The 12788-nt window shown below is 60.4% G+C and overlaps 1 protein-coding gene across 1 annotated transcript; it reads left to right on the forward strand.

Moving 5' to 3' along the window:
- The first annotated feature begins 1004 nt into the window (after nt 1–1004).
- On the forward strand, nt 1005–11630 carry LOC116517804 (glutamate receptor ionotropic, NMDA 2A-like). The gene is made up of 3 exons (XM_032230979.1): nt 1005–1099; nt 2344–2751; nt 11466–11630. Exons 2-3 carry the CDS (start codon nt 2347–2349, stop codon nt 11628–11630), a joined length of 570 nt encoding a protein of 189 aa, XP_032086870.1. The 5' UTR covers nt 1005–1099; nt 2344–2346.
- The last annotated feature ends 1158 nt before the right edge of the window (nt 11631–12788 follow it).

Raw genomic sequence — 12788 nt, forward strand, 5'->3', positions numbered from 1 at the left:
GAGGAGGAAGAGGAGGAGGGGGCGGCTGAGGGAGTCGCGCGGGCGCTGCGGGCCGGGAGAGGAGGGGGCGCAAGGCGCGGCGGCGGCGGCTGCCCTGCGAAGAAGCCGAGCCAGGCGCCCCGCGCGAGGAGGGAAGGGCCGGCGGCGGCGCGCCTCTGCCTGCTGCCCGGACGGCCTCGGAGATGCGGGGCGGCCGCCCCCCGGGGCATTATGGCGAAGGCCGGCGCTGCGGTGAGTAGGGCGGCGCGGCCGGGAGGCGCGGGCGGCGGGCAGGAAGGGCCGGGGTCGGCGGCGCGGTTCCCCCGCTTCCACGCAGAGCTCCGACCCTGAGTGGAGTCGCAGCCCGGCAGAGCCCGGGGGGGGGGGAGAGTGCTGGCCGGGGTGATGCGGGGCGGTTTGGGGAGGGTCCCGCGAGCCGTCCTCGCCCAGGGAGCTTTCCCGGACGAGAAGCTGCGGAGCGTGGCGGAGCTGGCTGGATGGCGGACTGGCTGCGCCTCCGCAGAGCCCCCGCCCGGCTTTGCGCCCTCCGCGGTGAGGACGTGCCCGGAGCCGGTGTGGGCGAGGGGAGCGCGCGGGGCTGGTCGGGTCGGCGGGGAGGCCCGGCCCGGCCGAGGCAGCGGGAGAGGGTCCCGAAGAAGATGGCGAGGAGGCAGCCCCCGGGGGTCAGTGAGGCCCCCCTCCCTCCCTCCCTCCCGCGCTGGGGCCGTCCGTAGGGGCCGTGCGGGCGATGGGATTTGTAGTCCCGTGCTCCCGGAGGGCGGGCCGCAGCCCGGAGGGTGGCTCTGGGGTGGCGTTTCGGCAACTTTCTGAAGTGCGGCGGCGTGTGAAGGTGCTTGTTTAAACGGCTGTTTGGCACCGCTGGCAGCGGCCTCGCGCCCCGCTCGCCCGCCGCTCACCTGCCCGGCCTTCTTCTGACCCGCCCAGAGCCCGCTTGCCCCGAGAGGCCCCCCCGCCGCCAGCGGAGGCGATGCGGAGTGCCGACCCCGGCGACGGCGCCTGTGGAAGGACGGACGGCAGCCCCCCTTGACGCGCGCCGCTGAGCAGCCCTGCGAAATGCCAAACTTTGAGGCCGCCTCGTCTACCGTTTCTCACGACCCCGGTAAGCAGCGGAGCTCCTCCGGCCGGGAGGGGAGGCGGGCGGGCGGGCGGGGCCAGGGGGGCGCTCCGGGCTGGCCTTCCCCCCACCACGGGACGGGGAGCCAAGAATGGGCGGCTGCAGTTTGAAGGGGGCGCCCCCCCCCCCTTGCCCAGCCAGGCAGCCTGGTGCGCCGTTTAGAGGACCGGGCGAAACGGGAATGAATGAGGCGAGTTGAAAAGGCCCACGGAAAGCTTCCTCCTTTTCACCAAAATTCTCGCCTGATCTGACTGCAGTGGGGGGGGGGGGGGATGGTAAATCTGCCCTGCAACAGATCCGACCTCTGAGGCTGCATCCAGATGCAGTCTGCAAAGGGGGGAGGGGAGTGGGCAGGGGCTGCAGCGACCCCCCTCCTCCCACGCACTTCCCCCTCCCCCTCCGCACGGGGAAAGCAGACTTTTTAGGAGCCCTGCTTTGCTGGAGCTCTGGGGGGTGGGGGCTGGTGGAGTGGGCACACTGAGCCCCCCCCCTTGGGCCGGAGGGGGCTATGGTCTGGCTGGGAAGATGTAGGACACCTGCTCTCAGCAGCAGCAGCCCCTCCTCCAGAAGACATGGAGAGGTGTGGGGGGGTTTCCTTCCAGGAAGAGGCCTGAAGTCGGGCCCCCAATCCTGCAGGGTTGGCCCCTTCCTCCATGTCCCCTAAGAGCAGCCTGTGCCTGGAGGCCGGGAAGGGAGCAGCCAGGAAGGTCCAGCTGGGGAGGGGCAGGTGGGTCGGACGGCAGGCGAGGGGCTGGTGAAATCGGCCTGCTTGAACCTGTGCCACAGATGCGGCTGGCTCAGCTTGGTCAGCCAGCCATCCCACTGGCCAGGAGGCTGGAGGATGTCCCTCTGAGGAGCTACCGGCGGTGGTTCCTCTCCACTGGCTGCGGCAGGCCGGCTCAGCTCAGCAGCTTCTCAAGGGGCAGCAGCCCCTCCCCGATTCCCACAGCCATTGCGTGCCCCCCACCCCACCATCCTGGGCTGCTTATCTCTCCCACCCGGGAAGGGGGGTCTTGCCCAGCTGCTCCTGCAGGCATGCGACACGAGGCGACTCGGGCTGCCGGCTCTGCTCTGAAGCCAGCGGAGGGTTGGGGGGAGGCAGGGGGACGATATGCGGCGCCCTCGCCCCTTCAGAGGGCCCGGCGGTCTGGGTTCTGCCTGCCAACGTCTCTGCCGGCCCCTCTGGCTGAGCAGGAGGGCGCCCGGGTTCACTCTGGCCCCCTTTGCAGGGCATGGTGCTGGTCAAGATGGCATGCGTGTGCTGGAATCTGCTGGTGCTCCACGCGTTTCTGGTCCACGGGGCGGAGAGAAGCTCCCCCATCCTGAACGTTGCGGTCATTTTGGGGAGGACTCCGAGCGTCACGGAAAGAGACCTCCGTGCTCTCAGCAGCCGGGATGTGGCCGGGGGGCTCCCCACTGACGTGAACGTGGTGCCCCTCCTGATCAACCAGACCGACCCCAAGAGCATCATCACCCACATCTGCGACTTGATCTCGGGCACCAAGATCCACGGGGTGCTTTTCGGAGACGACAGCGGCCAGGAGGCCGTGGCCCAGATCCTGGATTTTATCTCCTCCCAGACTCTGATCCCCATCCTGGGCATCCACGGAGGCTCCTCCATGATCATGGCAGAGAAGGTAGGGGGAGAGAGGGGGGGGGGCGAGGGGCACTGTGGCTCCTCCACTCTGGGAGTCACGGGGTGGGGGTGGGGGGATTTTGCTGGTCTGTGGGGCTGCATTTGTGCCTTCTCTTGCCCCTTGGCGCCGCCTAGAATGCTGCTCTCCTTGGTAGAATCAGGGCCAGGCTGGTCCATTCATCTAAAGTGACGTAGGGTCTCCTGCTTGAACAGGAGGGGGGTTGGACTAGAAGACCTCCAGGGTCCCTTCCAGCTGTTGTTCTATATTTCTCAACATGCACCTCTCCAATGGTGCTCCAGGCGAGGAGGCCTAGCGAACGCCTTTCTCTGGAGATCAGCCAGGGCGGGAGGTCTTGTGGAGTCCCGTGGCATGAGTCCCCAGCCAGGGGAGGATTTGGAGTGGGGGGGGGCAGCCTGGAGGGGGGCCTCACTTTCAGGGTGGCTATTTTCCATCCTGGGTGTAGAAGAAACTCTTCCTGCTGACCTCAACGTCCGTTGTGTGGACTCGGGGGTCCTTGCCAGGTGGAGCCCCCTGGCGTGTCTGATGGTGTCGGAGGGAGGGAGGGGGGTTGGAATTCCTTCCTGCCCCCCAGGACCTCTTAGGCCAGGGGTCCTTCTGTGCCTGACCTGCCTGGGGGGCTTCCTGAGCATTGTTGGAGAGATGTCTGCTGTGCATCAGCCCTAAGGCCACTCCAGAAGGGTCCTCTTAACCTCTTTGGGGGCTTGGCGTTGCGGGCCGTTGCCTGGCTGCGTTGGCAGCTTCTGGGGCAGAGACTTTGGACGGGGGGGGAGAGGAGGTGGCTGGCGGATGTTGAGGTGGATCCCAGGATTGGGGGGGGGAGGACTTTGGGGGTGGGCTCAGCCGGTCAGAGGCCCATGGAGAAGTTCTGCTTCCCTGCACAGGCTTTGTTACCAGCGAACGAGACGCTCATGGGCCCCTGAGGGCCCGGCAGATGTGCAGGGGGCCACGCGAGTGGAGCCAGGCCCCTGCTGGGCACGGTGGGGCTTCCGTGCCAGAGGCCAGTCAGGATGAGGCTGCTGGTGGAACTGTGCTTGGCACCGGTGGGTACAGTGAGGGTGGGCTGGCTCCCGGTCAGCCTCTGGTGCAGCTGGGGGGGCCTTGCCTTAGTGATGTGTCCTCTCCTGCTCGAAGGCCCCGCTTAGAGGCCGGAGCAGCTGAGAGCCACACTGGCTTCTTGCTCCTTCCCACCCGTGGCCGGTGCCACCTCCTGAAGCTCGCCTGGTAAAGGCCACCTGTGTAGAGGAGAACTCCCTTTGCTTTCGAGAGGCAGCCCGGGGCCCCTCGGAGGGGCTAAGCAGGCTCCCCTCGGGGCAACAAAAGGGCCCCCCTTGCCTGTGTGGAGCCGCTTAGGATCAGGGCGAGGTCGAGGGGGCTTGTGAGGTGCCTCTCCGGACTGCCCTTCTCGGCTGATCCTCTGGGCTCCCTTCGCTTCTCTCCAGCTCTTCCTCTTCTGCCCACACTGGCCGCGATGGGGGCGGAGGGAGGCCTGGCGCTGGTCCCTCTGGGCCCTGCTTGGCTTTCCTCGGGTGGGTTGAGGCGGTGGGGACCCTCCCTGAGCTGCCCAGCGTGGTCTCTTCCCTTCGCACCCGGCCACAGCACAGGGGAACAATCGGTCGGCCTCGAGCTGCCCGCTGCAGTTGGTGCCTCTTGAAATGCAGCAGGGAGAGGGAGGAGGCAGGTGAGCCGGCTCCGCACGTGGGAGCGGGCGAGCCCCCTGCCTCCTCCGCTGCATCTCCAGGGCGGACGATGGGTGGACCGGCATTGGGGTGCTGCTGCCGCCTTCCCCGAAATCTCGGCTGCCCCCCTCCTGAAGGGCTGGGGAGCCAATCTTGCCTCCACTTAAGTAAAGAGTTTGAGGACGCAGGGAGGCCGTTCTGGCTTTCCAAGAAATCCTTTCTCAGGGCAGCCCCCCCCACCCCCGCCTCCCCTCCCCCCCAAAACAAAGGGCAGATTAGGAGGAAAAAGACCCCCCCCCCCCCGGCAGCCTCTCTTCTCTGCTCCCAGGTGCCACTCACTACCGAGGCTGCTTCTGTGCAGGGGAAACAGAGGGAGAGGGAGAAGATTTGCCTTGAAACAGACCTGTGGACCCAGGGTGTGTGTGTGTGCATGTGTGTGTGTGTGTGCGTGTGTTCATCACTCAAATTGCTGTGTCAGGGCTGCAAGTGTTGCACAACTGAGGCGGCAGTGAAGTGTGTGGACAGGAGCTCGCAGCCCCTCTGGAGGGAGGGGGCCCCAGGGGACACCCTCGCCTCCTCTCCTCTCCACGGGGATTGGCAGCGCTGGCGCTGGGCCTCCAGTGGGGGTCAGCCGGCAGCCTCGTTGGCCGGCAGGTTGCCCCCGGTGCCCGAGGGCCCGTGCGTGGGTTTTCAGTGAGTGGAGTGGGAGGGGTCAGGTCCCAGCCAACCTGCAGGCCTCCTACGGCCTGGCTGGGCTGCTGCCCTTTCAGACCCCAGAGTCCCCCCTGGCTGCAGCCGATCAGAAGCCCACAAAGAAAGGTGGGGTTGGCCCTCGGCACAGAGACATCAGGTCCCCACCTCAGTCGTGTGAACGTGGCCACTCGCAGTCTCTTCAAGCAGCTGTGGGTGTCCCGGGGGCCTCCCCTGCCCGCCTCCCCCTGTGTGGGCAGGGCCGAGAGGGCTTCGGGGGAACCCAAAGGGCTGAAGGTTTAGTTTAAGCCACCTAGACAGCCCGGCCCCTCCCCACCAGCCCCCAGGGGTCACAGGGCCATTGGCTCTCCCGGGTCCAGGGCCCCTCCCACTCCTTTCCCAGCTGCAGACCCCCCCCCCCCCCTTGGAGAAATGTCCGGGACCACCTCAGGGCTCCTCGGTTGCTCCATGGATCCCTCCAAAGCGAACTTTCCAACGTTATTTCTTAATGAGGCTCCCCCTACCTTTTATAACCCCCCCTTCTCGTCTTTCTCCTGCCTGAATCGGGGGGGGGTTATTGTGCACCTCACCCACAGCTCCTTTTGGGGAGCCCCCCCCCCGGGGACCTCCTGCTGGAGAAGCTTGTTCCTTGAGCAGGCCTTGATCCGAAGATCAAGCAGGCCGAAGGTGCCAGTGGAACAGCTGCCTTTGGGGGTGTCTTTCCTGCCCCTGGTACCAAGTCCCCTGCCAAGGGTGGGCAGCCAGCCCCTCCTTTGAGAGAGGAGCCCATTGGGAAGGCCCAAGTGGTGGCCTTGGCTCCTTGGGCGCCACCGAACCGTATTGGTTCTGTCAAACATGTTTTCTTTCTGCGCTTTGTCATCTATTAAGGGTGCCCGAGAACCTGCTGCCTTTAACTGGATCTGACAGTTTAATAGTTTTCCTCTTTCCCTTTTTCATTTTGGTGCAGTGGGGAGAGCAGAACACTTGACCAGGCCTTGGAGACCCGCACCAGGCCTTCAAAGTTGTTGTTGTTTTAAGTTGTGGCAGACAATTCTGGGTCTCTCGGGGGGCCCCCGACTCTGCGGCCAGTTCTCTCGAGCGGGGAACTCCAGGCACCGTCGCTATGTGTGTGGGTGGTGAGGAAATAGCGGTAAAGATTGGCACATGACTGTATTTAGACGTCGGTGGGCCAACTGGCATGGGAAGTGCCCGGCCGAAGTACCCGGAGGAGCATTTGGGTCGAAGGCTGAAGGCGCTCACGCACAGTTGCCTTTGCTTACTTAGGGCCTCTTGGAGAAGCCGTGGTTGGCTGAGGGAGGAAGCGTGGCTCGGAGCCTCCGTGACTTCACCCCCAAAGCCCCACGTGCTGCAGTCCAGCAAACCACTTACGGCTTGAACCCAGGGCCAATATTGGTTGCTGCCCGGGGCATGGGGGAACTGGCCCCTCAACAGTGACTCTGACTTGCGTTGGAGGAAACCGGGGGAACCGTGGCCCGTTTCTGCATCCGAGGGACCACCCATGGGGGTTTGTGGCCCTTCGTCTTGGCCTGTTGTGGCCAGGGTGGTCTTGCCATTTCCCAGCTGCACTTTCTGGCTTGCTGGTTGTCTGAATCCAGACAGCCTCCTTCATGCATCTTGTTCGTCGTTTGGACTGAGGCCACGTGGCAAGCCGTGGTTTAGGATTGGGTGCAGGACGTCAACGAAGCCTTGCGGCTGGCTTGGCCACCTCCCCATAACTCTGGGGGAAGCGGCCCAGGCCCTCCCAGGCAAGAGTCGGTTTGGGGGCTTCGTAGGACAGGGAGGCCAACGCAGGGGTCTCCTAGAGACTGTGGGGTCCCCTGCCTTGCTACCTCCTGCGCCCCTCATGCAACCCTCCTTCTGCTGGGCCCCCCCAAGCGCTTGGGGATTTCCCAGCCCACCGGGAGCCCTGGCGTATGGGTCTTAGCCCCCTCCCCAGAGTCAGGCAGGGTAGAGGAATGCAGAGGGGATTCTCGGAGGAGAGACGGCCACTCAGGCACCCAAGGCCCGCCTCCCTTGCTGGCTGGGGAATTCTGGGAGTTGAAGTCCACAGATCTTGAAGTTGCAGAGTTTGGACACCCTGCTCTAGACTTCCAGGCTGGCTGGGGAATTCTGGGAGTTGAAGCCCATGGTTGAGAGACCTCCTGGGGGAGAATTCTGCCAGGAGCAGATTAGGAAAGGTGGGTTTAAGTGTTGCAGGAGGGGCTACAAAACAGATCACCAATGGTCTGGGATCTCATATGGAGATGCCACAACGGCTGGGCTGAAAATCAAGTCTCCCCTCCAACTGTGCAGGCCCCCCTCCTCTCCCCCCGGAGCGGTTTCTCCGTGCTTGAGAGTGCCGGCATGTTCTGCACATGGCCTGCTTGGCCAGGACTTGGTCTTCGGGCGAGAAGACGATGGGCCGAGGATGGAGCCATGAATGTTTCATGGCGCTAAGTGCTCAGGGTGGAGGTTCTCCCACATGGAGTCCGACTCCGGCAGCTTTGGAAACAGGCTGGGCTGCACATTGCGGGACTCGTGCTCAAACTGCAGATTTCCTTAATGGAGAATACGGGTTCTTCTCGGTGTTTTTCCCAAGCAAGAAAGCTAATAGGTTTTAGTAAAGATGAATAAATAAAAACACAAGCTGGATTTCCTCTTTTTTTTTTTTAAACGGCTGACATCCAGCTACAAAATTCCAGCTTATGTAATTGATTCCACACCACCTAGGTGGCCCCATGCGCACTCCCCCCCCCCCACCCCCAGCCCCCATTGCTTGCAACCTCTTCCTTGCTGCTCCCCAGCAGTTGCAAGAAAGAATTCAGAGGAACCTGGCTTGGAAAACGGAGGAGCTGCGGAGCGAAGGGGCTTCCGTCCCAGCATCCAGGCCGGGGCCTGTGAGAGATGGTGCTTTGCTGAGAGAAAAAAGAAAAGCCACCGCCACCACCTGGGTTCCTGGCCCTCTAGATGTGGCTTTAGAGCATCTCTTTCGCCCCGACCAAGAATCCAATGTTACATCGGCATTTTGACTGTCAAATCTTTCCTGGGGTCAAGCTGGGCCCACCCAGGGCTGGGAGCAGCCTTCCTCCTGCTCTGGGTTCAGCGCTCCCACCTGAGTAAATAAGGAAAGATTTGCTGGTTTTGGGATGGCTGTTGGCCACCAGCTGTCAGATGCACCTAAGAGCCAACGTCGTAGGTTTCTGCGGCTGATATAAAAGGAAGCCGTTTGGTAGTTGGACGGGAGCCCGAGAGGAGATCAAAGTTGCACATTTTAAGAGCTGCCAGTGAGCGCCAAGGAGTGGCTGAGGCTATTTATTTGAGGAGTGCTTGACAATCTGTCTGTTTATTTGAGGAAAATGCCACACCTTCTGGAGAATTTCTCCCTGGGGCACAATTTGGCAACCCACTTCCATTTCTCTCTGCCCACTTTCACCCCCTCCGATGCCTTCTGGTAAGAAAAGCCCAGAGAAGGAGCCCCCACTGCTTTTGTCCCAGTGTTTTATTTCCCACAGTGGCTGACCAGTTGCCCTTGGAGACCTTCCCCCCTTGGCTTGGAGACAGGGTCCTTACCCCCCCTCGCATCCTCCCCAGGCAACGCTGTAGCCCCCGAGCGTCTGCTTCTCCTTTCCTGCAGGCGGGCGAAGCAGCTGCCCTGGGTGGGAGGCCAGTCATGGCGGCCAGAGGAACCCAGCATGCACGGCTTGGTCTTCAGCAGTGTCGAGAGGGGATGCGGAGCGCCCTAAATGCCACCCAGTTGGAGAAGAGGAGGAGGAGGAGGATGTGTTTACCCAAAATAGATTTTGAAAACATGACCTAAATCTCCACCGCTCCCTGCATCCACCTCCCGCGTGCCAGGCAGCCTGGCCTGGGTGATGGGGTGCAGAAAGCTTTGGGGCCTGTACCCCACGAGAATTGGGCCTGCCAGCCCACCAAACCCTTAACTGCCATGCCTGTTCAGATAAGGTGCTCATGAAGACCCAGCTGGGAAGTGGTGCGGCATACCCGGTTCAGAAATCAATTGCGGCATCAGTTCTGCAAAGTTGCTGGTTCCCTTGAGAACCAGGTGGATGTTCCAGGTACAATGGCAGTCTACCTGCAGATAGCAGTTTGTGGGAATAAAGGAAGGGAGGGTCTCTACGTGCTGGGGGGGGGTCTCTAGCAGGTTTTGGCTTCATATAGAACTTTGCAAGGAAGGGAGACAAAGAGCCAAGGTGGCGCAGTGGTTAAATGCAGCACTGCAGGCTACTGCTAGATCAGCAGTTCAGCGGTTCTAATCTCACTGGCTCAAGGTTGACTCAGCCTTCCATCCTTCCGAGGTGGGTAAAATGAGGACCCAGATTGTTGTTGGGGGCAATATGCTGACTCTCTGTAAACCGCTTAGAGAGGCCTGAAAGGCCTATGAAGCGGTATATAAGTCTACTGCTATTGCTATTGCTTTGCTGCTGAATTCCTGGGACAGTCCTGTGGCCAACTTGGTTTTTTTTAGGGGGGTGGGTAATTTTATGCTCACCCCAGACGAGATTTCCTTTTTTCCAGCTTTGTGAGAAGCAGTTAAAAAACTGGGAGTGTGCGAAGACCCGGGTGAGCTGGACCCTCGCCCGCTTTCGCAGAGGGGGCCCGAAAGGCTCGTGGTGGAGAGGGAGAGTTTTCTTTCAGGGCCCAGAGCTGCCCAAAGCAATTTGCCATTCAAGAAAAATAAAAATGTCTCCACTAGGAAAGAGAACTGAATGGAACCTGTCCAATAAATCAGAAAACCAAAGGAAAGGCTTTGGAGACCGTCCAGAGGACCACAGCCCACACAGCCAAGCGAGCTGGACCATGTGGGTTCCAGATGGAAGAGAAATTGCGCCTTGGTTTTGGCCTGGAGGACAGTCAGCGAGGAAGAAGAGAAGGGGAGGGAATTAGTGGCAGGACCATCGTAGTCCAGGAGCTGATGGGCCGCGAGGAAGGCTGGCCAACGTCCAGAGCTTTGCTCTGCTCCTTCACGCTTGATGGTCTGGGGCAGCCCCATCCGTGGCTGCCGGGTTGAAGCCCGATGAGAAATTGCCCAGAATCAGGGCTGGGCAGGGATTGAGTTGACCAGTGACCGGGATTGGCCCCCGTGGGTGGACTGATGGAACTGGGGGGCGGAGGAAGGAGAAGCTTGTCCTGAATGATGGGAGAGGTTCCATTCCTGCTCAACTCTCTTAATTAAAACAACCTCGCCCCCCTCCCTCCCCTGCCCCCAATTTAGCCGCAAGAAAACATTCTTATACGCAATTAGGTTTTGATTAAAGGCAAATGGTGCCCAGGGATGGAGAAGCTACAAATGTGGTTGAAGCTGCCGTTGGTGCAGAGGAACATTTTAGGTCAAGGTGCTTTAATTAAGAAGTACCGAGATCTCCGGTGTTGGGATGGAGATCGGAGAGCGAGAGAAAATCTCCCGGGGGATGGGTTGTGGCCAGGCACTCAGCAGTCCAGGATGCGTCCTTGAGGCTCCTTTCCGTCCGTCTTCTTCCATTCTTGCCCCCCCTCCCTCCTCCTCCGAGCAGCCAAGGCCACTCCAGCCACTTTATGGCCTGTCTTTGTACAAAGCGTTTTGTTGTGTAACCCTTGGTTAAAGTATGATCTTCCCTCTGCTGAAGTTTCGGGGAGGCTGCTAAGAAGCCGTTCTCTCCCATCGAAGGGAAGGCGGCTGGCCTTGGCGGCTCTGCAGTTCCCGTAGCCCTGCTGGAAATGGCCGGGCCGAATGCCTCCCCTGCTTTGACGGCTTTGCACGGGGGCTCAGAGGTCTCCGCAGAAGATAGTCGGATGATGATGGCCATACGGAGCATCCGCCTCAAAGCCGAAAGACAGGATGGCGTTGCTGGCTTTCATGTTGAGACGATGAGGTTATGACTCTGAGGCCAAACTTGATGGGCAGCTGGGAAACGCTGTTTCCTTCTAGCCAGGATCTGTATCGTCCCTCAGCCCTGATCTGCCTTGGGCAAAAGTTTAGGAAGGTTCCCTTTCTTGTCCGGAAGCCACCCTTGAATGGAGCTTCTGTGTTGCTTCTCCTTGGACCCAAACCAGCCAAAGATGCTCTGTATCTTGGCGCCTCCATGCAGCACAAATACCGCTTCCGGCTTCCTCATTTCCATGTGGCCTTTGTGACACATAAAATGTTCCCTAGAACATTTGTTCCTTTTGGTCTTTCAAAGTATTTTGCTGGTGAAGGCATCTTGGCTTCCTCTTGGCAGAGAGGTTGTTTTGGAAGGAGCAGAAAGCTTGGCTCTTCAGCATGAGGACCGTCTTCGGCCATGTGCTAGGCTTCTGAGAAGACTTCCTGTATCTCCCACTTCCTTTTAGTCCTTCAGGCTTCGTCCCAGGAAACGGCAAACGGCGCTTGAGGACGTGGCTTTTGGGGTGCCTGAACATTGTGCAAAGGGCTGGGGCAAGACAGAAGACCCACAAATTGAACGAAGTGGGATCTTCGGCCTCAAAGCTCTGATAGGGAGCACCAGGGAACCCTAGATCTCCTCCTTATGTTTTCACTGGTGACCCAGAGATTTGAGAACACTCGATTTACAATGTTCAGAATGGCTCTTTTTATTTAATGGGAGGTTGGAGCATCTTCATCTATAAGGCCAGTTTGTCCAGCAGCTGGACAGAGCCTCGCTTCCCTTCCCCGGGAAGGGCTCCATTTGCAGAGACGAGTCCTTCAGGCAAATCTTCCTGCCTGACCCATTCATTTATTTCAGGGGGTCCCTCGGGGTCACCCAGCAGAGGCCATATTTGTACAATTCCCGCTGGAGGTCCGGCAGCCATTTCTGGAGAAGAGCGCCAAGTGAAGTGTGTTCAGATCATCCCATCCGGGCGCCACCTGGCTCTGAAGGACTGCAGGAAGGAAGGTCTCGCCCAGGCAGGGCTGCAGCTGGGAAAGAAACCGAGCTGCCAGGAGGCATCCTTGGTCCCCGATGCCACCTGGGCTTCCCTTGGCAATGCCAAGCACAGGAAGACCCGAAGCCGCCCCTTTGGCAGCCTAGTGGGAAGGAGCCGAGGTGGCGCAGTGGTTAGAGTGCAGCACTGCAGCCACTTCAGCTGACTGCTATCTGCAGTTCGGCGGTTCTAATCCCACCAGGCTCAGGGTTGACTCAGCCTTCCGTCCTTCCGAGGTGGGTGAAATGAGGACCCGGATTGTTGTTGGGGGCAATATGCTGACTCTGTAAACCGCTTAGAGAGGGCTGAAAGCCCTATGAAGCAGTATATAAGTCTAACTGCTATTGCTATCTCCTCTGATTGGTGTTCCTTTGCCCTTCTCCAGCCCCAGATGGGCTCTGGGCACCTTTTCAGCACCCCCCCCCCAGCTTTTCAGGGCTGGGCCCTCAGCTGCCCCTCTGATTTATACAGCCTGGCTTTTGTTCGCCATGGCATAAAGGTCTCCTGCAAAGTGAGGCTTGGCCTTCTGCCCAGATTGCAGCCCAGGCCAGCCAGTACCATTTCTATTTAGGTTGAAGCCCCCTTTGGGAGCCTTGTTTAAGTGCCCTCCATGAACATTAAGAAAAGAAGATACTTGTTCTCCTGATCTGAACGGTGGAAGCAGAAGTCTCGGTCCCATCTCCCCCCACTCTCTCTGTGTGGGAGGAGGAGGAGGAGGCAGAGCGAAGACTCTTCCCTGAGACGGGGACGGGG

The sequence above is a fragment of the Thamnophis elegans genome, chromosome 14 (assembly GCF_009769535.1).
Source record: "Thamnophis elegans isolate rThaEle1 chromosome 14, rThaEle1.pri, whole genome shotgun sequence".
Taxonomy (NCBI): Eukaryota; Metazoa; Chordata; class Lepidosauria; order Squamata; family Colubridae; genus Thamnophis; species Thamnophis elegans.

Bases quoted from the DNA above. Each gene is read 5' to 3' on its own strand.
- LOC116517804 (XM_032230979.1), top strand. From the start codon at position 2,347: ATGGTGCTGGTCAAGATGGCATGCGTGTGCTGGAATCTGCTGGTGCTC. The intron at 2,752-11,465 runs GTAGGGGGAGAG...ACTTCCTTTTAG, and splicing joins CCATGATCATGGCAGAGAAG to TCCTTCAGGCTTCGTCCCAG.